We start from the raw sequence: 27,909 nt of genomic DNA, 5'->3' as shown, positions 1-27,909 counted from the left end.
TGCTTGGGCAATCCCATGGACAGAAGAGCCTGGCGGGCTACAGTCCATGGGGTCGCACAGAGTCGGACATGCTAAAACTGAGTGACTAACACTAGCACAAAAGGCCTTGGAAAGTTTTCCAAGGAAATTACACCCTTGACACTCTTGTCACTGTTTCTCCTCCAGATATACTGCTAAACTCTATATAGTTAGCACTTCCTCTCAATTTCAAACTAGGAGAATTCGTAATTTTAATGCTATCAGAGCTCTTGGGTTTATAGAATTTATAATTGCTTTCCTGTTATTATGAACGTTTCCATTTATATCATTGCCAACGGCCCTAGAGTGTGTTCCAAGTTCCTTTATTATTAATATTTGCTATCAAAATACAACTATTATGTAAAAATGGCCTTGGTTAAGGTCATTTACAAGGGGGAAGGCATTCCCAGCAAGAAGGTATGGGGTACAGACCTGCTGTTAACTGTTTCCTTTCTAATAATAAACTCTAGAAAGAGGACAGAGACTTTCTTTTAGACATAGCATGGCAATTCAAAGGTGATCATTAAATAAAGTTAATAAATAAAGCTCTAGAATGTTGATAATGCATGGCAGTAATGATCTCATTATCATTTTGAAATGCTAATGGAACTTGATAAATGAGTTGCCAGTTAAAACCAATTGGAAATATATACACAATCTAATAATTTGAGAACAGTTTTAAAGAAGCTAGCTTCGAATACATTTTGCATGATGTTACTATTTTGTGAATGTATTATGTGCCATATATTATACTGCTTTGTGTGTGATTTTAAAACTTAGCTATATTTTTTAAATAAAAAATAACTTTTATTGTATTTCTTATTATAAAAGTAATACATATTACTCAAAAATTTTAGCATGATTTTATTTATCCAGGAGATAAACTTTTCTCCAGAGAAATGCATCTCTTGGTTTATACTTATAATAAAAATCAATGAAAAAAAAGTATTCAAAAGAAACCCACTGTGCCTTAACATATTTATTATCCTTTTCCAGAAGACAGATACTACATTCTGAAATTTTAATTTAAGGTAATACTATGGACATTAAACTTAAATACTCAAACTACCTAAATTTCTACCAAAAAAAAAAAAAAAAAACAAATAACCGTACATATAAGCAGACATTAATATAGGGATTTAAAATACCTTATGTGGATGAATAAATAACTAACCAACATTAGCAGGTCATCAAAAGACAATATATTTAGATGCAGAAAGAAACCTGCATCACAGAACAAAATCATTACAGTACAACATGCTATGAGCAGACAGATAAAAATTACCTGCTACAGAGCAGAGTCAGGAGACCTTTCTCAAGGCAGCCTTGTGCATTTAAATAAGGTCCTAGTTGCTGGTTGCTGAACTGCCAGCAGCCCAGCGCATCACACCTTAGATAACAGAGCCCTGTATCATCCACAATATTAAAGAATCATTTGGGAAAAGCTGCATTGCATTACTTTTCTTGCTACTCACCCTCTTGCCCAGCAAGTGGGCCATCTGAATGAAAAGGGGAAAAAAGTTTTAAAAGCTAGAAACCTACTATCGTTAACAAAAAAAAAAAAATTTTTTTTTTTTTTTTTTGCTTGTATGATATAGTATCCTTGGGAGCTTCCATATCCTCTTTCAGGAGCAGTAGCATATTAAAATCTCATCTACAGAGACATATTTGTACATCTGACAATCACTGACCTAGGGAATAATTACTTGGTTTATCTTCAAGGGAAACCACACGATTAATGCGCTGAGGCGGGGGAGTGGGCAACCAAGGTTCTACATGAGGGACCAGGAGACGTGACAACTAGCCAAGAGGAAGGGGCTAAAAGACCAGATGCTCTGGAAGTCACAGCCACAGCTTTCTCAGATACTGTATCACGGCAGCAGACCTCACAAAAGGGCAGGTCTCCCTGCACCTGTCTTGACACCAAAAGAACTCCCTGGGAGAGGTGATTCCCAAGAAATTTCATTTACTTCTTCAGGTGATCCAAACGGCACCCTACTTTTCTCTCCATCCCTCATTCCCAACCACCAGAGATGACTTCAGCCCTCTTACACTCTGAGAGATACACAGAGTCAGTATCAGCAGAGAGCATAGCTGCTCAGAACTCAGAAGAAGGGCACCCATTTCGGGGAGTCTTGCAGTCAGATCCTGCACTCAAGGGGCCTGGAACGAGAACAACTTCTCTAAATGGAAAGGTGGCTACTGATGCTGCTCTTCCATCGCCACAGACGAGACCTTCCAGGGACTAAATTTCTCAGACACCCTCCATCCACCTGGTGAATTTGCCTCTTGCTTCCAATGTGACGGAATAAGCGACCTATTACACTCTAGCCTGTGCACCTGGAGTGGATGCAGAGCCCAGCTCTTAGAGCACAGAAAAGGTTTGCGGGAAGAGTTCAGCCCTCTCATGTGGCAAGAGCTAAATCTGAAGCACTGCATCTGTACATTAGGCAAAGAATATCCAGCCCGGAGGACAGTCACTGGTCGGATGTTAAACTGCTGAAAGAGAACAGGATTGGCCAACACGGGCCAAACACAGCAGAGAGGTGATCAAAACGCATTAGCTCGGCCTGTGAAACGTTTGCAGGCACAGGGAAGCCGAGCTTTTCACGGTGACTGTCGTTTCCATTAGGCATGAGGGGAAGAAATGGGGGGCAGCTTTTCCAGGCTCACTCAGGTGGCCCCGAATGTCTGGGCCCCACGGGACTTCCTGCTCCAGCCCCAGTGGAGCTGACATGCCCAGGTCTTCAGCAGACCCCAGTCTCCGGGAGCGTTCTGGCCTCAGCCTTCACGCCATCAGGAGGGCGAGGTGGGGGGCGCCGGAGACGGGAGCCTGTGCGCAGCCCGCGAGGTCTCTGCCTAGGAGCCGGAGAGGAAGAGAGACACAGCTGTTACACCACCACCCAGGTGCTAACGCAGGATGTCGAGCAGAACCCCTCCCTTGCCCTGCCAGTGCCCCCCGGCACTCACACCCCCCACGCCCACACACACGCTGGACACATCTCTCTCCTCTTGGGAATCAGACAGACTCGCAACGGACTCGTCCAGGGCTGCTGACCCTTGGGGCCACGTCGGACCAGGCACTCCTTCCAGACCCAAGGCAGCAGGTGAAGGCGATCAGGGCCCCATGGTTAAAGTACCCAGAGCTACATCGGCCAAAAGCCCAGGCCGAAGAAGCGATACTGCGGGGGGCAGGGACTCCTTGGTTTCTGAGGAGGGTCCCTACTGCTGTAGGTCCCCCAGTCCATCCTGAAATCGGTCAGCAGAGCAGAAACCAAGTTTCTCCCATAAACTGAGATCCAATATTCGACCTTGTGAGAAATTCCTCCCCCTAGAACAGTGTTTCCCAAGTGTTCCCTGTGCACCTGAATTGCCTGGCCATCCAGGAAGATTCTGATTCAACAGGCCTCGGGTGGGATCCAAGAGCCTGCATGTCAAAGGAGCTCTTTCCTTGTTAACATAACAAGGAATAAAGCGTGAGAACAGTGGCACATTCCCACCTGTTTTTCCTATCCCAGAAGCAGTTAAATGTCATTTTATTCCGCTGGCTGTAATCTCTTTTAAAGAATTTTTAATCTCTTTTAAACAGAAAGCTCATATTTTAGAAGGAACAGTCCACTAAATTCTAAGTGATCTCCAAAGTTTGTGTTTTTTTCCCCCCAACAATGAGTTCCACGTTGCTAGTGTGAGTTACAGCACAGAGTCCTTTTATGATTTGAAAAAACTCAAAGGTAATTTTTCCTTAATTCTTGTAGAGGTGCCAAAACACAAAGTTCAGGTGCCTTCTATAACGTCCTTCTTATATTCCCCAGAAGGTGGTGCAAGAGAGCCATGCCTCCACCACTCCAGTCCACCACTCCAGTCACTCTGTGGACTGGCTTTAGCTTGTCTGAGGCTCAATCATCAAGCAGTTTGAGGCAGTTTTGGGGGTCGGGGAGTGGGTGGAGAACACAACCCAAAATATAAAACAAAAAACCCAGAAGGCTTCTGAGAGATTCAAGTTACTCAACAATTTTATTTACCCATTCTACACACTCACACACACACAAAAAACACATTTCAAATACATTTATACACCTTATAAGGATCTGAGTGCCATATTTTGACATCAATGTCACCAGATTAAATTAGAATGCTGCTAAGGATTTACATTCCTTCTTTCAACAGAGCTGTGCCTGGGAAACCTGGAGGGCAGCTCTACTGGGTGCAGTTCCCAATTCAGTCCATTCCCGGCCCATAACCCAGTGAGCATCGTAACCCAGGGGTGCTCAGCTCATTACCAGCGCCTCCGAGGGCAAAGCTGGTGACCAATCCTTTGCTTCTGCCACAGGAAAACTACCACCATATCAGAATGAATTGATCTTGTTACTTCTTGTCACACAAGAAAAACATATATATATACACACACAATTCAGGTACAAAGATCAATGAGTCATGGATCCCCAGTGAAAGGCTTCTGAAAAAATACTTTTGCAAAAGTTTCCTTTAAATTGTTATCAATTAGACTATGATTTAGAGCCAAGTGGATGGCAGACTAAAAACAGAAGCATTATCCAGTGGAATGCTACAGCCCATCGCAAAGCAGGCTGAGGACACAGAAAGTTCAGAAAGTAGACCCTGCTTAGAAACGGGGGAATGGATAGGATGACTTCAAGCAAAGGCAGTGATATCAGGCTCTGGGCTTGCATCTCCTTAGCTGAGTTTACAAAATACCTTACAAGTGACATTCAACATTCACTTTCTACAAAATGACTAGAGTTTGGCTGCTCCTCTAAAAGAAAATGCCTACTGAAAATCATAGTGTACAGAACTTCCCCCTGAAGAAACTTCCTTTCTTTGCAGGACATGTGCAATAGACAGAGAATTACAGTAACATGCATACAGTGTGAACCCGTACAATAAGAAAACAGTCAGACTGTCAGTTTACAGATCTTAGCAGAGGCTGTCGGTTAGTCAGCATAGGGACCCTACCACAGTCTGTCAGGCAGTCAGCATATAAATACTTCTAGATACAGTGTTGTGAACATGAGTCTAAATTAAACCCCTGGACATACTTCTGATATTTGAGCTCAACCCTGCCAATGCTTCAATCTGATTCAATTGTAAATCAAATTAAAATTAAAATACTTAATTCCAAGAAAATTAAAATATCTAATTCAAATTAAAATATTTTAAAATGTATACTGAAAACCTGTGTAAAGTTATGAAATTTCTGGGAAACAAACACAACATGGCCTCTGGGCTTAGCAAAGACAATGGAATGTGCACAAGACTACACAGCCCAGACCAAGTTCCCTCAGTTATTAGACACGTGTTCCCCTGTCCCTGGGCTACGCCAAGCATCAGGGAGTTTCTCTGCTATGCAGAACTCCTACTCATAGAGACACCATAAGGTGGATTTATTTCCAAAAAGCTATATCCTGTTTCTTCAAACTGCCAGTGCTTTTGAAGAGCAAATGCGGGTTGTAAAGAGGAACACCCAGAACCTCACAGGAAACACTCAACCGTTTAGTTTAGGTAGGATACAAATATCTTGTTCTCCTAACCCAAACTTCTTGAGGGTTGGCGGAAAGTGAAAGTGAAGTCGCTTAGTCGTGTTCGACTCTTTGCGACCCCAGGGACCGTAGCCCACCAGGCTCCTCCATTCTTGGGATTTCCCAGGCAAGAGTACCAGAGTGGGTTGCCATTGCCTTCTCCAGGGGGTCTTCCCGACCAGGGAGGGAGGACAAAAAAACACACAGAACCAAACACCAGAGACAAAAAGCAGACACCTAGCACAGTGCATCTTTTAAAGGGTTTTCTTATTGTACTTTGTGACTGAATGCGAAACAACCTCCTTACCAAACCAAAGCAAAGACACATAATAAGTAAGAGCTAAATTCCATTTAAGGATTATGATACAGGGGAAAAAAAGCTGTCTAATCTGCTTTAGATTCCTCTTCAAATCTGTCACAGAACTCCTCATTCAGTTTTAAAGCAGAAAAAAGATGACTGAATAGACAGTGATTTTTCCTTTCCCCATTTTCTAGCAATAGACTGAATGTTAAAGCCTTCACCTATTTCTCCCATAACATAACTGAAGTGAAAGCCACTCAGTTGTGTCCGACTCTTTGCGACCCCATGGACTTACACAGTCCATGGAATTCTCCAGGCCAGAATACTGGAATGGGGAGCCTTTCCCTTCTCCAGGGGATCTTCCCAACCCAGGGACTGAACCCAGGTCTCCCACATTGCAGCCAGATTCTTTACCATCTGAGCCACCAGGGAAGCCCAGCAAAAGGTGCTCTGGAGTTTGTCCTTTCTTATTAGGATTTGTGAAAGAGACATAATCATAGTAACGTGCATATATTACTATTACACGGGCATGCGGGCTTCCCTGGTGGCTCAGTTCGATCCCTGGGATGGAAAGATCCCCTGGAGGAAGGCATGGCAACCCACTCCAGTATTCTTGCCTGGAGAATCCCCATGGACAGAGGATCCTGGAGGGCTACAGTCCATGGGGTCGCAAAGAGTTGGACACGACTGAGCGACTAAGCACAGCACAGCACACACTCAGGTCAGAAGAGGAGAGGAGGACAGGAAAGAAAAGACAGGGAACAGAATTTCTCTTAATACGTGGAGTAAAAGCTCTATTCCATTCTACGCTCTCCTGACTTCTCCCTGCTAAAGCTTCTCTGGAGGGATCTTGCTCTAAAAACCGAAGGGTGCTGACATCCTTGCCGTTGTCAAGTTCTAATTTCCGGTGTCCATTATGAGGCTGAGCCCACCTCTGGCTTCTCTTCTTGGGGAAGCAAACTGGCACATGGGGAGAGTGGCGAGATATCAGCAGGCCGAGGGCCCAGTGAACGCCCCAGTGCCCCGCATCTAACACAGGGGTTTGTAACAGGGTAACATGATGCTGGTTTGTTAGGAAATTCTCTTCTCACTAAGAGTACAAACAGCCCAAAGCCAGCTGGGGATCAAAATGCTCTTTCTCATGCAGTAGCTCTGAATCACTCTCACCTCACAGCATCAGAAAAGACCGAATGCCCATTTGGGCTAAAGATGCCACCAGCCAAGCAAAGCTAGACAAGGCAGCCTTGCAAAAGTGCCACACGCATCTCCCAGACCACATCATCCTGGGGGACAGTCCCAGCTCCCGACCCTTTGTCTCATAAGCGCAGGACAAGAGAAAAGGCAGAAGGAACTCTCTACTCCACTTCGACACCCACATTCATAGACTCAGTGTGTGGCTCTTCCACAACTGTTCACTTATAAATTACATGCCCATTCTCTAAAATAACCTTCTCCAGGACAAGGACTTTTTCTCCTGTTTCTGTGTCTCCTTCCTCCACCACCAGCCACCCAGCCCAAAACTCCACAAACATGGACACCAAGAACACATTACATAATGCCTCAACAGGAAGAGCAGGTTATCTTATGTCTGGAAGGCAATTTCGAGCAGAATCTAGGCAAGTGGCCTCTGAAAACTGGCTGTGATGTCTGACCAACTTAGGATGTAGGAAAAAAGGACTCAAGGTCACAAGCCAGCTGCCTGTGATGATAACCCTTACCATCCCACAAGCTTCATCTCAGTGCTTCTCCCCAGTGTGCTTGAAACTCTCAGCTGCTATCCCAGGTCATCCATATGATGTAGGGATCTGTTCCCCATCGCCCTGCGACGTAAAGGGTAAAAGCTCAACAGGCTGCTGCCTGAAGTAACAATGAAGGGCTGACTTCATTTAATACTGTGATCAGCTCACACAGCTAACTCCAGGGAACTGTTCTTTCAGAACTATGAGAAATTCAGAATTCCTCAGTTGACGCTTTGTCCAAGGAACCATCGCCCCAGTGTTTCTCCAACCAACATCATAAAATGGAGTGTGATTCAGAATCATCAGAGAAGCTATTTAAAGACCCTAATCCTTGAGACAGAGTCAGAATTAAGCCCAGAGTGGATCCAGGCATGAGTATGTTTCACAGGCTCTATAGGGGATTCTTATGAATACTCCTAGATGAAAAGCGCAACAAAAGGTCTCCTGCTGGTCAGACACTCAGTCATGTCCGACTACAACCCCAGGGACTGCAGCACGCCAGGCTTCCCTGTCCTCCCCTGTGTCCTGGAGTTTGCTCAAATTCACGTCCATTGAGTCAGTGATGCTATCAAAGGTCTCCTATTACCAAATAAGAACACCCCTGGCAAATAGCTAACTGTCACTGGTCACCTCTAAGAGACAGATTGATAACTTTGAGGTGGGGAGTCCTCTCTCTCTCTTTTAAAAATCTCATGAGAAACCTAGACTTGCCTTTCAGATAAATACACATACATGTATTCACATATTTTGTATACAAAATCGGTGGGGGGTATGTCATTGCAGGCCACCAAAGAGCTAAGAATCACTACTCTAAGCATTTCCAGTTTAACCCTGCAGAGAAAATAAAATGATAAGGTAAATAGTAAGAGCTAGATCCCACTGGATTCCAAGACTCCTCTGGACATCAAGATGAAATAAAACAGTACCTTTAGTGAGAGAGATTAAATTTAACACTAGGTTTTCCCAACATTTGGGGGAAATTTGTTCATATGAAATTTTTTTTTTAACTTAAAAACTGATATTCAATATTGAATATTCCTTTTTAAGTTAAATAAAGGAATAGTGTTGAATATTACTAAAAAACAGCAAGCAGCTCTAGTGAACCCTTCTCTGCCTTTCCCTTGAGCAATTCAAACCTCAGCAATGACTCCTGAATCTAACTCTGTCCTTCTGAACAGTCCCAGACAGAGGTCACTGGCTTTGGCAGGAAAGTTCCTGTGGTTGGCAAAGAAGCTGGGAGCCACTGGAGAAAAGGGATACCTGCCGTCCAAGGGCCCTGCAAGAGCTAGAGACCAGTCTACTCTCCTAAACCTCACCCCGCTGCAGCCTAGACACCTACGTCTGAAAAGGACAAACCAAGGTATTTCCCACAGACCGAGAACCAGCTTCCCTCAGGGCACTGGAGACTTCGGGATTGCTTCTCATGAAAGGGGACAAGAATTCTCATCCTGTCCCCCTACAGGCTTCAGAGCATCTGTGGATGTTCTGTAGCCTGGGCTGACCCCTGCAGGACCTGACTTCAGAGGAAGGGAGAAGGGAAAGAAAGGCTCCCCCAGGCCAGATCCACCAAGGCCCACTGCAGAGAACAGCAACAGAGGCCAGACTCCCCTCGCACCCACCACCCCTCCCGTCCTCAACAGACATACAACGAGGCCACGTGTCACACCAGACAACCCAAAGGGGACGTGAGAAGGGGGAAGAGGGCAGGCGGGCACGGACAGTGAGGGGAGCACACCTCGGGGAGACAAAGGCGGAGGGGAAAGGGGCTTCTGGGTCCCCCTCCACCCTGTCCCCACTTTACCAACACAAGGACAAGACTGAGTTTATAGACACTGTGGATGGACAGGAATATGGCATGCTCAGCCTCAGCCCCAGCTGCGCCAGTCACCCCAGGAGAGGGGAGCCCTTCTCCTCCTCCTCCAAACCGCCCCAACCTGTCCAGAAACACCCAGCTCGCAAGCTTGCCCCCGGGCAGGAAGACTCACACCGCAGACTAGCTAAGGTTGGTCTGGAAACACGTGACCTCACATTCTTTGCTGAGATTCACGGTGTGGGGCCGGGAGGGGGTGTGGGGGCTGGAGGCGATATGACTCCTCGGTGATTAGTGACAAGGGCAGGGGGCCAGGATGGGAGGGAGACACACGGTTACGCCACCGGGATGCTGACTTGGGTCTTCGGCTGGTCGGCCCCTTCTTGCGTGTCCAGGGCACGGAGTGGGCTGAGGGGCTGGAGGGGCCGGCTCCCAACACTGTAATTTCTTGGACGCCTGATTGTATTCGAACTGGACAGAGGCGTAAAGCTGTTCCTTCTCATCCTTACAGGGGTTTGGCTCTTGGGAAAGTTGTTCTGATTGGAAACGAGGGACACCACACAAATGAAAGCCAAGCCAAAAGCTCACTCATCAAGGTTAAACAACGCTTGTAACCACAACAGCCTCCTCCTCTCCTGCTTCTCTGCAGACAGGCTCTCTCGTAAGACCTGGGCCATGACCTAGTCCCCCAGCCCCGGGAAGCTAAAGGTTGTAGGGGGGAGAAGTTCCTTGAGCATCACACTTCGAAGCTAGAGAGAGGCTCAAAGAAAGGAAGGGGCTTATTTAAGATCACTCAGATTACCAGGGCGGACCTAGGAACTAACCTACACTTCCTGACCCCACCTTCCAGGAACCAACTTTCCAAAAGGAGCGCTTTCCGGGGGGTGGAGGGAGGGGATTTGCATTTCACTTCTGCCAAACACTTTCCGTTTTTCATTGGATTTCCAAGAGCCAATTATCAAGGTTAAGACTCATGAAAGAGATACTACTTTTCAAAAATAGTAATTCCAACATCTCTTCCTCTTGGAAGTAAGCAGACTACGTAGGACATGAGTTCTGGATCTGTTTTTCCTTCTGGACATAAAAGAAACCCCAGTCTCTCGATGTCAAAGGTTCAAGACTCAAGGTGGCAGGGAACCTGCATGTCATCCATGGAAAAATACTTACAGTTGGCTTGTCACGGTGAGTGTTCACAGCCTCCACGTTGAGTTTAATTGTTTCCACTTTGCACCCTGAGAAAACAGAGAGGACTTCAGGAAAAAAAAAAAAGCTTCAAGAAAAAGCCCTTTGTTTCAGTTTGGTAATAAAAGAACATAGATATTCCCAAATACATACAGACATCCGTTCAAACATGGGAGGCAATGAGGGAGCCTCCGGCATACAGGAGTGATGAGAGTGAACTGCTAGGCAAACTTCAGAGAAAATTTAAAAATCCTGCCCTTCCCCAACCCCCACCTCCTGCCCAGTTCCCAGGCTCATCGTTACCGTAGGCCACGGGAGTAAGTTTGAAGATGGTATGGAGAGGGCACCTCAGGTATGGTAGCTCATCTGAAAGCACAAAGTCCAGGTGGAGGAAATCTCAGTATTACGAAACAAGGTCAAGTTAGTGGAAGAGAGCATCCAAGGGGCTCATGAGTTTTCTTTATCCTGATCTGGAGTTGGACAACTCCCCCTCTAAACCCCAGACAATTATCAACACAGCCTCCAAGAAAGCCACCCAGACTACTGCGTGGCTCAGAAAGGAAATAAGCCCACTTCAGATCCTTCCTTGCAAGCAAAACAGAAGTTAAGTGCTGTGGCCAGGGGACCCACGAAGGGCAGACTGGGCTTCAGGTGGGTACACCAGAGGTCAGTGAGCAGGCTTCTCAGCAGTGCAGGAAGATCAGGAAGGGAAGGAAGGGACGTATCAGAGATAGAGGAGCACTTCCTTACTGCTCCCCGACTTCCAAGGATGAAGATGCTTCTAAGACACCACCCTCCCTAGAGCTGAAGTAACATGCCGGGAATGTTCAGCCACTTTTCTACTACTGCCAGGCGTGTGAGCTCAACGCTGCCCCTCCAGCCAAGCAGGACCAAGAGCCCCAGCAGCAGCCGCTCTCCACTGGGGGCTTTTGCACCAGCAGAGGAGTTGGCCCCACGGCTGCTGGGAGCCCCGCACTGCTGACTGAAGAATGCACTCCAGTCTGAGTGGAAGAAGGGGAGGTCTGGTTGCCAGGCAACCCGGTGCCACCCCAAGTCCAGCCTCCTCCCCACCCCACCATGGCACCTGCGCCCTTGTCCAAGAAGTAGGCCAGGAGGCAGCGCATGACAGCTTGGTGGGAGATGACGAGGACATTGCCCTGGCGCTCCAGCTCCATGATGACCGGCTCCAACCGCTGCACCAGGTCCTGGTACGACTGCGGGGGAAACGGAGCGGGCTGGTCGGAGGCCAGGCGCGAGCTGGCAGCCAAGTCAGTGGCCGTGTCCAGAGTTCAGAGGCTGCTTCTTTCTCCCCAGATGGCTTTCCTCCTGGAGGTTCAGCAGCTTCGTGTCACCTGCTAACCACCCCCATCCCCAGTATCGCCTGAGAATCTTCAGACCCTTCAACAGCTATATGCAGACCAAGAAAACTGCACATCAAGAAAAGAAAATCTGAATGCAACCTGTGTTTTGTATCTTTTTTTTCTCCCTACAGAGTAGGCAGAGTGTAAGGCAAAAGAGGCTCCTGGGGATCTCCTAGACCCTGTAGGTTTGTTTCCCTTTGCCTCATGAATCCCTAGACTATAAAGCCACTTAGCAAGCCATCGTAAACACTGCAGACGACAGGAAAATCCTCATACCCCAGATATTTACTTGGTGCCTATACCTGCTTGGGTGGGGATAGAATAAAAAAAAAAGAAGTTATGGGGACTTCGCAGGTGGTCCAGTGGTTAAGAATTAGCCTTCCAGTGTAGCGGATGCAGGTTTGATCGCTGGTCATTGAAGTGAGTAAGATCACACATGCCACGGGAAGCTTAAGCTCATGGCCACAACTAGAGAGAAGCCTGTGTACCCAATGCTTGCCGCAACGTGAGATCCCACATGCTGCAACGGAGACTAAACCCAGTCAAATAAATAATAAAGAAGTATTAAAAAAAAAAAAGTTAAAAAAGACTCTGCTGATTCTAAAATATACTCAACAACAGAGGCTATCTTGTCATCCCTTACCTGGGGATCTTAACAAATTGACTGCCCGAGCTGAATTAAACACAGCAGGACCCAAAAGTAGGAAGAAAAACTAAGTGATACCTTAAGTACCCCTGGAAGGTCCCCAAACTCACATTCAATCCTTCCCCCCAAATTAAAGCTAAACCCCAAGCAAAGGATGGGACAGTCACCCCACGGGAAGGAATCTCACCTCCCCTCCAGGATATCGGTACAGATATTTCTCTTCATCTCGAAGCGCAAACTCGTCCGGGTACTGCTCCTGAATCTCCGCATAAGTCATCTCCTCGCACACACCCTGCAGGAACCACACAGCTCGGGGAGGCGAACAGACACACACAGCCCCCCAGATGAAGAGGTGACCCTGGGGAATATCAGTCGTCAGCGCCAGGCACTGGGCCGGCTCCCTTCACACACTGTAACTGACTGATTCACAGAATGAGGGCTCAAGCTCAAGCTGCTGCTTTCTCCTGTGGCTGGGGAGCTGAGAGGTCACGAAAAGTCAGCAGGAAAAAGGAGGGGAAACAGGGAAGGAGGCCCTGGGGAATTCTTATAGGAGGCATAAAAATATACAGAGGAAGGAAAGAAAAGGAAGTGTCTACTTCTGACCTCAAGGACAGAGAAACACAAAAACAAATTTGGAAAGGACTTTTCTAGAAGAGCTGACCGAGTGACCTAAGCAGAAATCAGACAAGATGTGAGCTGTCAGCTATTTCCTTTTCCTCGGTGGAAAATATATGAAGGAACCAACTGGACCCTCACTCTCCCCAGGTGCCAGGGGTCATGTCAAAAACTGGTTCCTGTGTTGGCGCAGGCACATCAGGCAAGCGGGAAGCCCCAACTGGGGACACAGCTGTTCTCACTTCCTCCTCAGACCGGCCCCAGATTCAGCTTCCTCAACGTCTCTACTTGGCAACCCTAGTTTTCTAGATAGCACAGCCCACATGGTGACTTCTGAGCGTTCCAGCCTGAACAGGAGACCTTAACTGGCACTTTAGCCATCAGATCCTTCCTACTCACAGCATCAATCTCATTCAGAATCTTCCACTGCTCGTAGGTCACCCCCAGAGATTCCGCGGTCTGGATAGTTCTCTTCAACTGGCTTGTCCACACTTTGAGGTCTGCTATCTCCTGTTCCTCCAGAAACTTCCTTAGAGCCTGGGCAAACTGGGCCATGAAACAAAACGTATAAGAGAAAACACAGAAGCAGACTTCCCTGGTGGTCAGTGGTAAGGACTCCACGCTTCCACTGCAGGGGGCACCGGTTTGATCTCTGGCTGAGGAACTAAGATCCTGCACACCAGGCATGGTGAAGTCGAAAAGAACACACACACACACACACACACACACAGGACTGCCATTTCAGCCTAAAAAGGACAATGCGCATGACCCCAATCAAACTCTGAAAGGTGCTACATAGTTACAATAAGCCCAGGAGGAAATGAACTTCAACCAGAGCAGCCTGTACTGTGCTGGGCACACAAGGTGAGCCCAATAAATGTCTGATAGCTGAATGATCACAGTAGAAATGGTTCCAAGTTATGCACCGTCCAGTGCAGAGCTGCTGCTGCTGCTGCTGCTGCTGCTAAGTCGCTTCGGTCGTGTCCGACTCTGTGCGACCCCATAGACGTTGCCTTCTCCGCTAGTGCAGAGCTAGAATCCATGAACAAGAAAACGTCTCCTCGCTGAAATCGCAACTTAAGCCTAATAGGATTCAGTAAGAAGTTAAGGGGATTGAAGAGATGACCTCCACCACGTCCTTCTCACCCTAAGCTGGGGAAATCCAGCCTGCTGGCTAACTACTCACCTGTTTCCCTCGCACTGAGAGGCCTGAGTCACCCCCAATCTTCCCCAAGAGGTTGAACTCGCTCTCTCCATGCCGGCAAAGGTAGATGGTACGAGGGTGGACGTGGATATTCATGAGGTAGTAGACAATCTTGCTCTGGATGTAGTCCTGGACTTTGTTCACGAGAAATCGCTGGCCCACGTTTATCACCTTGATGAAAGAAAGATCCCTGGGACAAAGCAGGGGAAAAAAAAACCCCTGGGCATGAAAATCTGAGCATAACAGAAGGGCAAAGGATCTGCAGAGTGACCTGAGACTCCTAGAGGCTCCACCGACTCTCCCACGATACCCCCACCCACATGGAAGGAGCCAAGTGGAAAGAGATGGGTCACTCACTCCTCAGAACCAAGGTGTGGCAAAATGCCCTGAACGTCTCATCGGGCAGCACCACATCCTTCGTGCCCGCCCTGTGCTAGGCACCGTGGCTAAGTGTGCTGAGCAGAATTCAGGCTTCCCCTCAGGGGCTAGGCTAGATGACCTGGTGATTTTGGTAACCCTGAAGTTTGCTGAGAAGCACAGCATCCAACTCAGGTGGTCAAGACAGTTAGAGTACGGCAGCCCCCGAGGGGAGGGGCAGGCAGGAGGGAGCAGAATCACAGACAGACGTCTCTGCGCATTCCCTCCGTCTACGTACCGGTCAGGCTTTTCTCAAAGGCACTCACAAAGCCTGCTCGGGGCCATCATGGAATTTTTCTCACTATAAAAATAACAAGTGTTGGGCTTCCCTTGTGGCTCAGTGGTAAAGAACCCACCTGCCAGGGCAGGAGACACAGGTTTGATCCCTGGTCTGGGAAGATCTCACAAGCTACACAGCAACGGAACCCGTGTGCCACAACCACTGAGCCTATGGTTTAAAGCCCACAACTGCTGAGCCCTCACACCACAACCACTGAAGCCTGCGTACCCCAGAGCCCGTGCTCGGCAACAAGAGAAGCCCCCACAGTGAGAAGCCCACACACCCAAACTAGAGAGCAGCCCCCACTCGCCACAACCAGAAAAGAGCCTGCACAGCAGCGAAGACCCAGCACAGCCGAAAATAAGCAAAACTACTTACGAAATAGTAACTGCTTATTCCAAAAAAAATTTTTTTAAAGAAAGATGCAAATAAAAATCACCCACAGCCCTACCACCAGAGGTAACATCTATAAACACACACACACATATTCTTCTTGAATATTTTTCAATTTAGGACTCTGCGCTAACTAAAGAATATACTATTACGCCATATCTAGAGCAGCAGTTTTCAATTTCTGTATTAAGTAACATCTCCCAACACTAACATTGTGGGCAACACACTCAAAGGAACTGAAAGACTAAAAGCATGAAGCAGACCGTGGAAGCAGTTTGACAATGGGCTATGCACACTCACCATTCGCTTGGCTGCAGAGCTGTATTCTTATCTCAGCAGAGCTGCTCTGACTACGTGCTTTCATGAAGACCACCTTCTCATGGGTCTCCCTGCGCACATATCATTCTTCGACATGGACTTGGCATTTTGCTACAACTCTTATTGCTCTCACACATCAACTTAACCTGCATTCCAGGCCACACTGCCGATAGGTACTGCCATACTAAGTAATATATAAAAGCCATATACATATGTGTGTGTGTGTGTGTGTGTGTGTATACGTGTATATATACGCATACACATGTATGGCCTTCCCTGGTGGCTCAGCTGGTAAAGAATCCACCTATGATGCAGGCGACCCCAGTTTGATTTCTGGGTTGGGAAGACGCCCTGGAGAAGGGATAGGCTACCTATTCCAGTGTTCTTGGATTTCCCAGGTGGCTCAGATGGTTAAGTATCTGCTTGCAATGCAGGAGACCTGTGTTCCATCCCTGGGTTGGGACGATCCCCTGGAAGGGGGCATGGAACCCCACTTCAGTATTCTTGCCTGGAGAATCCCCATGGACAGAGGAGCCTGTCGGGCTACAGTCCATGGGGTCACAAAGGGTCGGAAATAACTGAGCAACTAAACAACAACAACATGCATATGTGTCTGTGTGTGTGTGGGTGGGGAGTGGTGTGCTTAGTCGCTCAGCCATGTCCGACTCTTTGTGACCCCATGGATTATAGCCTGCCAGGCTCCTCTGTCTGTGGGATTCTCCAGGCAAGAAAATTGAAATGGGTTGCCATGCCCTCCTCCAGGAGATCTTCCCAACCCAGGGAACAAACCCAGGTCTCCTGTATTGGCAGGAGGATTCTTTACCACTGAGCCACCAGGGAAGCCTCCTACACATGTATAATAGATTATGTTTTATGCAAAATAAATTGACATATTATGTTATTTACATATGTAATATACGTGCACATACACATATATATACACACACACACATACACAATAAACTTTAAAAACTGATCAAAAACTGATTACACACCTTAAAGGGGTGCCCTACAACACCCCAATTCAAAACTACTGATCTAGAGCAGTGGTTCTCAACCAGGGGTGAGTTAGCTCCCCAGGGGACATTTGGTTAAATCTGGAAACCTTTTTGATCGCCACAGCTTGGGACAGCTATGGGTATCTACTGGCAGAGGGCAGGGGTGCTGCGAAAGCTCCTAAAGTGCCTGAGACAGCTCCCCACGGCACAGATTATCCAGTTCAAAATGTCCATCACACTGAGGTTGAGAAATCATAGTCTAGAGCACACAACTGAAGAACTTATGATGAAAAAAACACTCCGGTGTTCAAGGGTAAGATTCAATCCATTCAGAGGCCACAGAGCCATATCTTTTCTCCCTGGAATGATGTAAACACAGGTCTGGATGGTCAGAGGAAGACTACAGACAGGGTGAGAAAGGCTCCTTTCTCACATGCAGCCCCTGCCTCGGCCCTCAGACCTCGGCCTCAAACCTTACTTGTCATGGCTGTCTGGGTCAAGGGGTTGATAGGTGACTTTGTAGCACTCAATCCTCTTTAGGAAGTCATCCATCACATTCTCCCTGTTCCTTTCAGGATAGTCGGGGCTTGACACCTTTACCTCCTGGAATCACAGGAAGAGCAGGGCCCGGTCACAGGTCTGCTCTCAACAGCACTTCTGCAAACAGCCACTGCTACATAAAGCAAAGCAAGGCCAGAGAAGAGGCCTTTCACGGGAGCGCTGGCGATCCCATTCATTGAGCAGCGCCCGCCCCCCGTCCTGTGACCCTGGCAACCAAGAAGGGAGAGACAACTGGGGAGTCACGCGCCTGCCCTTGGCTGTAGGACAGAGGCAGTCACACAGCTGAAGCAGCTTGCAGGCCCCGATCCCTTCATGGACCTTCCTGGGGAAACAGAATGGGATTCAATTTCTCCCCACGGGCACTTAGAATAAAGTGCATGATCAGACGCCTGGCTGACTTGGACCAGACACCTCCTCAGCAAGGCCCCACACTGCTGGGAGAGTACCACCGGGACACAACGCATGGACGTCCATCAGCACAGCACGGTACAGCCATCAGATGGGCACAGGTATGAGCTGTGACCACACCCAGTGAGGAGCCCAGAACGCTGACCCAAACCTTAGACCACTGGTGGGCCGACAGCCTTCATGGAAGCTGGCCCAGACAGATAAGGAAGAGTCTGATCCATTCTAAGAACATACCTAGGTTTCAGCACGTAGCTAATACCCAGAATACAGAGCCAGGACTCCTACAGTTTAAGCTGAGCCTCTATATTCAACAGCTAATTCTTACTTTATTCCTCAAAGCCTGCTTCTTCTCCCAAGGAAAGCGTCGAGAAGTATAAAATGGGGTCCTAGATCTAAGAGCAGATCTAAGAGCTCATTCCGTGCTGCTAAACATGTCTATCTCTCGCTTTCATTACCAAGCTGACTCTCCACCCACCCCCACCAACACACACACGCAAGGCATACAGACATGTGTGCAGGGGGCTCACCTACCAGGATGTTGGCAGCAATGACGTCAGGATCATCGCACACGGACTCCACAAAGAACACCTGCCCAGGGGGAGAAGGCAGCGATCAATGAGTCAAAAATGGCCAGCCTGTCAATTAAGAGCACACATTCACACTTGCCCCAGCCCAGCCACCATATCCCCCAGAGATTTTCTTTCATGAAAGTGGCCTTCAAGGGCTCTTCATTTAAAAATAGCTCTTACCATATGCCCACGGCCTCATACATACATGCTAAGGAACTGAGAAAGGAACTGAAAGAAAACATTCAAGTTTTGAGGGTAAGGCACCAAGACGAGAGAATCAGGTGTCCAGCCCTGTCCTTCCCCACCAGAGTCAAGCAGGTCCACACATGGCTCCTAACTCCCCACCTTCACCAACCCTCCTCTTCCTCCAGCTTGGAGGCAGACCCTGCTGCTGCTGCTGCTAAGTCGCTTCAGGTGTGTCCGACTCTGTGCGACCCCATAGACGGCAGCCCACCAGGCTCCCTCTTCCCTGGGATTCTCCAGCAAGAACACTGGAGTGGGTTGCCATTTCCTTTTCCAACGCATGAAAGCGAAAATTGAAAGTGAGGTCTACCTTGAAGGAATTCTCCTCGGCAAAGTTCAAAATCAAGTCCCTCCTCTCTCGAGTGGTATTGGTAGCATCAAACACCTGGGAAGAGAGCCCACGAGGCAGAGGAATGGGGACCGAGAAACACAATCCCACCGAGGTGGACCCAGGGCGGAGCAGTGCAGCTAGGCTGCTACAGGGGTGGAAACGGGGAAGAGGCAGGTAAGGCTTACCGCGATCTGCCCGCTCTCCTCCGTGAGATACGCCTTCACGTCTTCCAGCGCCACCAGGGCACACTGTCTGCCAGGACAGCAGAGGAAATCAGCCAGGGGACTGAGGCAAGGGCAAGCTCAGGCACAGTCAGAGACGCGAACCTCTGGGGTGCTGCAGGGGTCAAGTCCCTTCTGTTCAGCTTCCCCACGGATCAAAAGTTTTCCCCAACTGGACCTTTCAACTTCCCCATTATTCTTCTACCTTCCTGGATCTTTGATGTTCCCCTGCCCCACGTACATATCTCACTCTCTGGAGGCTTAGCCTACAGCAACACTCACAACTTTCTGAGTCCTGTTCTTCTACCCACCCAAGTCCACAGTGATCCACCCAGTGGGTAATTTCCACTTAAAATTCCCACCAGGTGTTTACTAAAAAGGAAACCAAGCCCCATGACATCCAGTCTCATGATGGCCAAGGAAGGGCTGGCCTGGCAGTCAGGCCTAGAAGACTCACTTGCGAATCTTCATGGCCTCCTCGTTGTCATGCCGGAAGAAGTCATAGGACTTATAGGACTTGACTGCTTGCCGCCGATACACCCCAAGATTAAACACTGCAGAAGACACCCACACCCTTTAGCAGTGAAACAATACAATGTCCCAAAGCGACCTTCTCGGTCTAACGTCAGAGTGGCCAAGGGGACTGACAAAAGCACCATGGTATGCTGGCAACAATACGAGAGTAAGAATCAGATTAAGTTCAAGCTCTGACTTAACAGACTCTGGACAAGTCTTAAATTATGTAACTTTCCATTTTCTCAGCCACTTCGGCTATTCCACAGGGATACTGCTAAATAACACAGATGTAAGGGCTCTGGAAATGTAAAGCCCTATACTCATTTAATTCTTAATACTCCTATCAAAGCTATTTCCCCCAAATTAAGCCAATCCAGCCAAGGCCAGGAGGAACAAGTGTATGGCCAAAGAATAAAGCCGGTAAACCAGGAAAAACCATAACTGCTGCCAGGAGCACCCTGTAACCTTGATGCCAGGGACAGAAAGTCCCCAGAGGCCTGGGAGGCCCAGAACTGATCATTTCCTCTCCCACAGAATGCACAGCTGCACCTACCTTTGGTGGGCACCCCAATCCAGTTGAGGTAGCGTGTAAGTTTCTTGGACACGTAGGTTTTGCCACGGGCTGGTAAGCCAATCATAACGATGAGGGTTGGAGAGTTTGTCATGTAAGACGCCCATGCTAAAGGGAAATGGAATGGAACAGAAATAAATAATGAGAGGCCAAGTAAAGAGTGTGCAGGAGCCTAGGCCTTCATGATCAGAACCTGGTTTGATTCTCATACACCTCAGTGAGGCCAGGATCCAAGAGGACTGGAAAGGCAAACCGAGGTAAACCTCCTAAAAGACAAAGTACCCTAACTGAGATGTGCCTTGCCCAAGGTCTTCACAGAGGTACACAAGGTGAAAGAGAAAAAAAAAAAAAAAGTGGCCAGGAATAGAAAGACAGTAGCCATAGCATCTTCCTCAGCATTGAGAATATTTAGTAACACGGGGTGACGGCGCCATGGAGGAAGGCCTTGGGCCTGGAGATTCTACCAGTGCAGCCCTGAGCTGGCTCCAATAACACATCCAACAAACTGTCTCTCCTGAGGATCCCATCCACCCCTTCAGAGCCACAGGCAAGAGTTATCTTGAGGATCAAAAAAAATCCTGCCCTCCACCTGTTTGGGCCTTTGTGCTCAGGCCACGAGTTTAAGCCAGAACTTCTAAATGATTTAGACGGTGTCAAAGCCTATCTGGGTGGCTCAGATGGTAAAGAACCTGCCTGCAGACACAGGAGACCCAGATTCGACCCCTGGGTCAGGAAGATCCTTTGGAGAAGGCAGTGGCAACCCACTCCAGTATTCCTGCCTGGAGAATCCCATGGACAGAGGATCCTGGCAGGCTATGGTCCACAGGGTCACAAAGAGACACGACTGAAGCAACTCAGCACACACAGCACAAAGCCTCCATGACACGGGATCTGACCAGACCTCAGGAACGTCGTGGTAAAGCTGGCCCACAAGGGCATCACGGCCAGCCTGCCTCAAAGGCCCAGAGAGTAGCAAGACAGTTTAGAAGCAGAACAGCCACTGGTCTGCCCTTCCTTAGAAAACGGATTTCAAGAACGCTCATTTACACAGACAGCTCTCCCTGGGCAGGCAGGGGCAAACCAGATGCTCAGAGGCCAGGTGACCCGCCTGAGAACATACACTGAGTCACTGGGATCCACTTTTCTCCACAAAAAGAGCCTCTGATGAGGATCGGCTTACTCACAGCCCCTCCCTGCCCACCCCGCCAGGAAGGAGTGGTGGAGAGGGCCCAGCACGCTGTTAGTCACAGCCCTGGGGCCAAGACCCAAACACAGGTCATCAGGAGGGACTCGGGCTCTGCGTCTCCCACGAAGGAGGCCCTGTGCACAGACCGCATGGAATAGAGTCATGTGCACCTTCATCTTCCAGAAGGCATCCAGCAGGTAGCTGCTGCTTCTCTTCCCCGGGACAAGGCGACCCTGGAAGGCTAAGAAACAATTCAACAAACTGGTGGTAACTGGATGGGAATGTCATCTTTCACTTTTAGAGAAGGGAAGGTAAAAAGGTCTCAGTGGAGAAGTGGGCAGAGGGGCGCGGGTAGAGAACAGACCTTGGAAGGAAGAGAGTTTCCTAGGAGTGTTTGGCAAGAAGTAGCCAGTAGCCAAACAGGGCCCTGGCAGTGAGCGAGGGGTGGGTGCCCAGACTTGGGGTCAGAGGAGTTGGCTTTTAGCCCTTCACCCACTGGGGACATGGAAAACTCCCGGGCCTGAGCAGGAGCCCCTCCAAGGTAGGGGAAGAGCAGCAGAAATGATTTTCGTCTCTATCCCAACAGGGAGCACAAGGGCAAGCAAATGCGTGCTGCAGCCTCACTGATGTGAATCCCTGACCTCTTAACCCTCAACAGGCAGCTCGGTTGCCTCAGGTTTCAGGAGTCTTAACTTTCTCCAGCTCCCTTTCCAATCCCCGTGGCTTGGCTCATTACCTGCACCTCCAGTGCTGCTGGGCCCACACCTTCCAGCCCATTACGCACCTCCCCCAAATGTCCTCTTACCCTCCCTGAAGCTGAAAATGAACTGATGATCCCTGGGAGATGCTCTGAAGCCAGCCAGGGAACCAGCTGCTCCATGTTTACCAAACAGGACAGAGAGTGCTAAGAACAAAAGGAAGCATGGGCCATTAAGGACTCCCCTTGGCGGCCCCCAGCACAGCTCCCCCTCTGCCTGCAACACACCCACACATACCTGCTGCGACACGGCTGCTCATTTACCGCAGGACAAAACAAAACCATACTTTCTATCTCAAAGTACCGCATCAGCAATAGTAGGAACACTCTGTCTTGCCTGTCACAAAACAAAACTATCACACTTCACGCTGATTAATTTCAGACACAATATGATTATAACATGTGCTGTGCGGTACTTAGTCACTGAGTCATGTCCGACTCTTTTTGACCCCATGGACTGTAGCTCACCAGGCCCCTCTGACCATGGGGACTCTCCAGGCAAAAATACTGCAGTCAGTTGCCATATCCTCCCCCCAAGAGATCTTCCCAACCCAGGGATCAAACCCAGGTCTCCTGCATTGCAGGCAGATTCTTTACCATCTGAGCCACCAGGGAAGCCCACGAATATTGGAGTGGGTAGCCTATCCCTTCTCCAGGGGAACTTCCGACCCAGGAATCAAACTAGGGTCGCCTGCATTACAGGTAGATTCTTTACCAGCTGAGCTCCAGGGAAGCCCATATTATAACATATCTGTTGACAAAGTTTGGAAAGCTGTTTCAAAGCTGAAATTCTCTTCTGCCTTCTTTATGCAAGGTTGAACTCACTTTCTCAATCTTAGACTTATTTTCCTTCACAAACACACTTAGAGGAAATGAGCATGTGAAAACTTCCCTCCTGTAGACAGAAAACCTGAGGCCCAGAAAAGGGAAGAGCTTGGCCCACAGTCCTGCAATAGAAAGTCAAGGTCAGGGCCCTGACCAGACTCCCAGTTTCATGACCGTCCAATTAGTCTTAGTCACCAGCTCTCGTCAGCACCTGACGAAGGGAACCAAGCGGCCAGCACAACTCTGAGCTATAATCTAAACCTGAAGGGTAGTCTAGAAAGCCCACAGTTTCTGGCTTTCTCATGATCAAGGTCATCTTCCACTTTTTGTTCTCAATAGCCCCAATGTTTTGAAATATACTGCCCTAGGTGATTCATTAGTAATACCTTCTTTGTATTCATCAGAAGTCATAAAAGTGCCAATTAGGCCTGGCCGTTTTACTGATAAGCCTAGTATATCCAAGTTCTGCAGCCAAACACTGAGAAGGTTAATGTTTTAGTTAACCAGTGCAACTATAGCTTAATGCCCAATTTCTATCAAGTACTTTGGAATATTAAAAACTGCTAACAATACAGAACTTTTGAGGAATGCTAATGAGTGTTTCAAAGTGTCTGTCTTTCCTCAGAGTATTTCTACAGGAAAGCTGCTGGCACAAAAATGGAAAGGTATATATGCAAGGATGCTTATTACATTGTTGTTGGTGATGGAGGAAAACTGGAAACAATGTAAATGTCCATCAGGGAGAGGCAATATCCATATAAGGCTGACTGAAGAGTGAAGTAAATTTGAACTTATCAACACACACAAAATGTCCAGAATATAGATTTTAAAAGGAGCAGGGGAGAGATGGCAGCAGAACAAAAAATGTACAGTGTGAACCTATTTTCACTAACACCAGAATAAGATTTTAGAAAGAATCAAACTTAACAGGCACAGGCAAAATCATGAGAAATTTCTTGCTTTTCACTTTCTTTCTGTGTTGTAATTAGGGGAAGATTCATATGAATCTGTCTCATGAAGATTCATGAGAACCTGTCTGTTCCAGAGCTATTCAAAATATCAAAGAACAAAAGAAACAAAGAAAGAAAACCAGGTGGACCTCCCCGGCTACCCCTAATTCCTGCTTTCACTGAGCCCTGAAACCAGCTGTCTCAGCACCTTAAGGGTACCTCAGCCAGCACCACCCCCCTTCTCCCCAATCCTGGGAGCAGCTGAAATTTCAGTAATGCTCTTTTGGAGGCTTTGGCTCTCTAAAGACATTCTACAGCCCTCCAGTTCAGGCACTTCCCAGAGCCGAAGTCAGCCAACAAACAGGTGTAATTAGCAGTAATGGGATAATGGGTGAGCTATTAATAAAGCAGCTGCTGGGTATGAACGCTAAGCAGACTGGGAAACCTGTTGCAAGAAACAGGCAAGTAACAGAGAAAAGGGAAATAAACGCATACTCTCATAACTGTATTTCTCCTCGGATTGTGGCTTTCAAAATCTCACAGTCCAAATGCGAAAGGAGAACAAAGTGGGGTAAATAAATGACAGTAGCTTCAGGAGAACCCAGATGCCTCCGATGGGGAAGATGAGGGTAGAATTTGGAAAGGGGAGATCAAGAATTAGAGTCTAGAGAATGGAAAGAGACCTGGGATTATTGTTTCCTTGACTAATCAAAAGACCTCAAGACAAAAAAGCTGCAAAAAAGTTAGGAAGGCAGGTAGGAGAGTCCTTTGGAGAAAAAAGCAGAGCCAGAAGGGCTGACGCTGGGCACTGGGCAGGGTCCATGACTCCCACGGTTATCAATTCCCCACCCCCAACTACCACCAACTGTTCTCCGCTCTTTTTGGACTCAAGTGTCCTAGTAAGATGAAGGCACCTCTCTTTAAGATATGCATTCCATGCCCCCAACTCTGGGCTACCATGTTGTCAAACAAGAGGAGAAAACACTTTTTATTGAAAATATGATTCTTTACAGGGCTCTTTTAAATAGTAAGATTCCAGCACAGCATTTACCACATAATTCAATCTATATATAATGCTTCAGGAACACACACAATATGCAAATTGTCACCAGTGAAAAATAACACAGTTTAGCCACAGGCCCAACATTCTTCTAAGCGCTCTCCTATATATACGCATTCAATTCTCATATCACTCAGAGAGATACTATTAGTATCCCCATTATATCAAGAAGTAAACTGAGGCATGGGGCAGACAAGCAACTTGGTTAAAAGCACCTAGCTAGGAAGTAGTAACAAGAAGATTTGGACATACGCAGTCTGACTCCAGAGGCTACACCCAAACATCGTGCTATAGTAGCTATCTTCCACAGGGTGCTTGCCCTTAGGCTTCCTCCCCCGGCAGAGAAAGAAGACGCTAATCATACAGGTCTTCTGTATGCACCAACCCCAGGATCACACCCAAACAAGCCGCCTTTGCTGCAGCCAAACCCCAGCAAGCTTCATCAGTGATAGGTAGGCGAAAAAAGATGATCTTCATTAATCAGGAGACTGACACAGGCAAATGACATCAAGGTTGATACTCTGGGGAAAGTCTGGAACATGAGATGATCCCAAGTCTCATGCTGGTTGACTATTTCCACCTGCTGATAAATATAACCACTGGTAGGGTTCCAAGGGAACTTGGAAGCAGGGACAGAGTGAGCTTTCCTTGAGTTTCCCCAAAACATCTGTGGACCAAATGCCCAGGACCTTTTGACCTGGGCGATACAGTCTTGCAGTCTGAAGGATGCTTAGGCATGCAGATCATGGGGACAGGAAATACCACTTCATCTCTCTGCAAACCCTCTGTCTAAAAGATGGGCATGGAAATGCTCCTGTGAAACCCATCCCCAGAGGAAAATAGTTTGCAAAATATAAAGACTAAACTTGTAAGACAGCAAAGTGCCCCAGATATGGCAAGAAGTGAAATGTCATGGTCAATTTCCCTTAGGCCTGTAGAAATGAGCAACTGGTTCCAACCTGCAATTTCTGCTGTGAGCAGCACTCTCACAAAACTTAGCCCAAGAGGTTAAGGGAAAGTCTTAACAGTATCAGCCCCAAGGAATTCCTGCACCCTGCCACTCTGCCTTACTCACTGCATGTATAATACTTACTCTAACTTTCTGCATCAATTGACTGGGCAAATACTCCCAGGATAGAGGAGATAAAGATTCAGTTAAAGAAAGTGGGAAGAAAATGCTGAGCTACACCAGCAGTCTAGCCCCAAGGACAGACATTTCAGAGTCTACTTGTTTCAGAAAGGAAATTCCCCTGGTAGACTTTGTTTTAAATTCCTATGTCAAAGAATTATTTCCCACTCCCACTCAGCAGCAAAGTCTAGAATTACAACAATATTCCTAAAATAAAATCCTGGGACAGAGCATTCCCTCCTCTTCCCCAACACTCACAACATTTCTTCTCTGACATTCGGAGACTCGCTTTGGTTTCATAGCTATTGTTGTTCTGTTCTGAGGAAGAGGCAGGATTCCCAGACATGGCAACTCTTCAGATATCTGGAAGGGACAAAAGGAATGTAAAGAAGAGAAGGAAGAAAAGAACCCTTAGAACCCCCAAAAGAGGACCACTGAGGTACAAGCGACAGAACCCTGGGCCAAGTGTCAAATCCAGCTCTCCTCCCAGTTAATAGTTACATGCCCTAGGATTCATGAATATCTCCAGCCCTCTGTTTCCTTATCTATGAAGAGTTGCACCAGAACCTTGCATTTATAACGCTGACTTAGGAGTCTACATTCACATAAATTATCTCCTTCAATCCTTCCAATAATCCTGTATAAACAGATTTTGCTACCATTGCTACTTCTCCCCACTTTAGATTAAAAAAAACTGGGGTTAATCAATTAAACGGCTTATCCAAGTTCCCTCCTAACCTCAGATTCCAGGTTAAGAATCTGGGGAGAGTAGTGGCATCAGGTGGGGCTGGGGTGGGTTGTGACTAGATCAAGTTTATTATCATAAAGCAATCGTAGTCCAATGGTAGGATTCAGTTCTGGGGGGAAAAAAATGAGAAGTGGGAACATCACAAACATGTCCCCCAGAAGAAAAACCGCAGCTGGACCCGGGGACAGCCCCCGGACGCCACCACTTTCCCTTGTGGTGTTACTCTCAACCCCTGGTCCGCACTCCCTCCCCATACATCTTCTGGGAAGCAGTCGATGGTAGAATCACCCTGCAACTAGAGGCGGTAAATAACTTTCCCAAGGTCACTTGCAGCATAAGGGGTAAGTCCTGAGTCTTAACTGGAGTGGGAGAGCCCCGAGTTCACTCCGCAATCCCAGACAAGGGACTCGTGAGAAAAACCCCCAGTGCTTCAGGGACCTTGCAGTTCTTCCACTGACCACGCACATCCTCTGAACTCACCCATCAGCTGCGGCTCTGGGCCCCTAAACGTACGCACTCCAGGTAATGCCTGGGGTGGGGGCGGGGGAACCGGACTTGCCCCAAACAGCGTGGCTTCATCTTCCCGCACCTCATCAAGGTCCAGGCAGCCTGCCTCCTGTCGCCTGCCAAGCCCCTTCAAGGTGCTGCACAGCCGCCGTCCACCCTAAGACCCCTCCCGCCTACGGCCCCGGTACCTACCCGTAGAGGCTAACAGGCGGGAGCCGACTCTGGGGCCGGGGTCTGGAGCACCAGCTGCCGGCGGATCACGTGCCCTGCAAGGCCCCGCCCACCCCGGCCTCAGCCCTCACCTGGAGAGGTTCCTCGGCCAATCGAGCGCCCGCGGTCTCCGGGGGGCGGGGCTCGCGGGCGCTCGCTCGGGTAGGAGGAGGGACCTGTGAAGGTGAATTAGCGCGAGGTCGCGAGTCTCCCAGCGCCGTGGAGGTTGGCTACACCGTTGCTTGGCAACTAGCACGGCTAGGGGCGGGGTTAATAAAAAGCCGGACTTTTTTTTCGTACT

General features: G+C 48.1%; 1 protein-coding gene across 5 annotated transcripts; it reads right to left on the bottom strand.

The window, feature by feature from the left end:
• Positions 875–27,889, bottom strand: PFKFB2 (6-phosphofructo-2-kinase/fructose-2,6-biphosphatase 2). 5 transcript variants are annotated; one of them, XM_018060112.1, is made up of 16 exons: positions 27,591–27,691; positions 26,402–26,506; positions 20,219–20,344; positions 19,607–19,703; positions 19,114–19,180; positions 18,908–18,982; positions 18,317–18,373; positions 17,295–17,419; positions 14,393–14,600; positions 13,606–13,752; positions 12,779–12,883; positions 11,669–11,798; positions 10,888–10,950; positions 10,570–10,634; positions 9,759–9,938; positions 980–2,877 (listed from the first exon to the last, which is right to left on the bottom strand). In XM_018060112.1, exons 2-16 carry the CDS (start codon positions 26,487–26,489, stop codon positions 2,815–2,817), a joined length of 1,596 nt encoding a protein of 531 aa, XP_017915601.1. In that variant the 5' UTR covers positions 26,490–26,506; positions 27,591–27,691; the 3' UTR covers positions 980–2,814. The 5 variants fall into 5 exon arrangements, with proteins under 5 accessions (XP_017915600.1, XP_017915601.1, XP_017915599.1 ...); XM_018060111.1 differs by lacking the exon at positions 9,759–9,938 and having other exon boundaries at positions 875–2,877; XM_018060110.1 differs by lacking the exons at positions 980–2,877; positions 27,591–27,691 and adding an exon at positions 27,701–27,889 and having other exon boundaries at positions 6,528–9,938.

Source organism: Capra hircus, chromosome 16 (genome assembly GCF_001704415.2).
Source record: "Capra hircus breed San Clemente chromosome 16, ASM170441v1, whole genome shotgun sequence".
In the NCBI taxonomy this organism is placed as follows: Eukaryota; Metazoa; Chordata; class Mammalia; order Artiodactyla; family Bovidae; genus Capra; species Capra hircus.
This window is presented reverse-complemented; position numbering and strand designations above follow the sequence as displayed.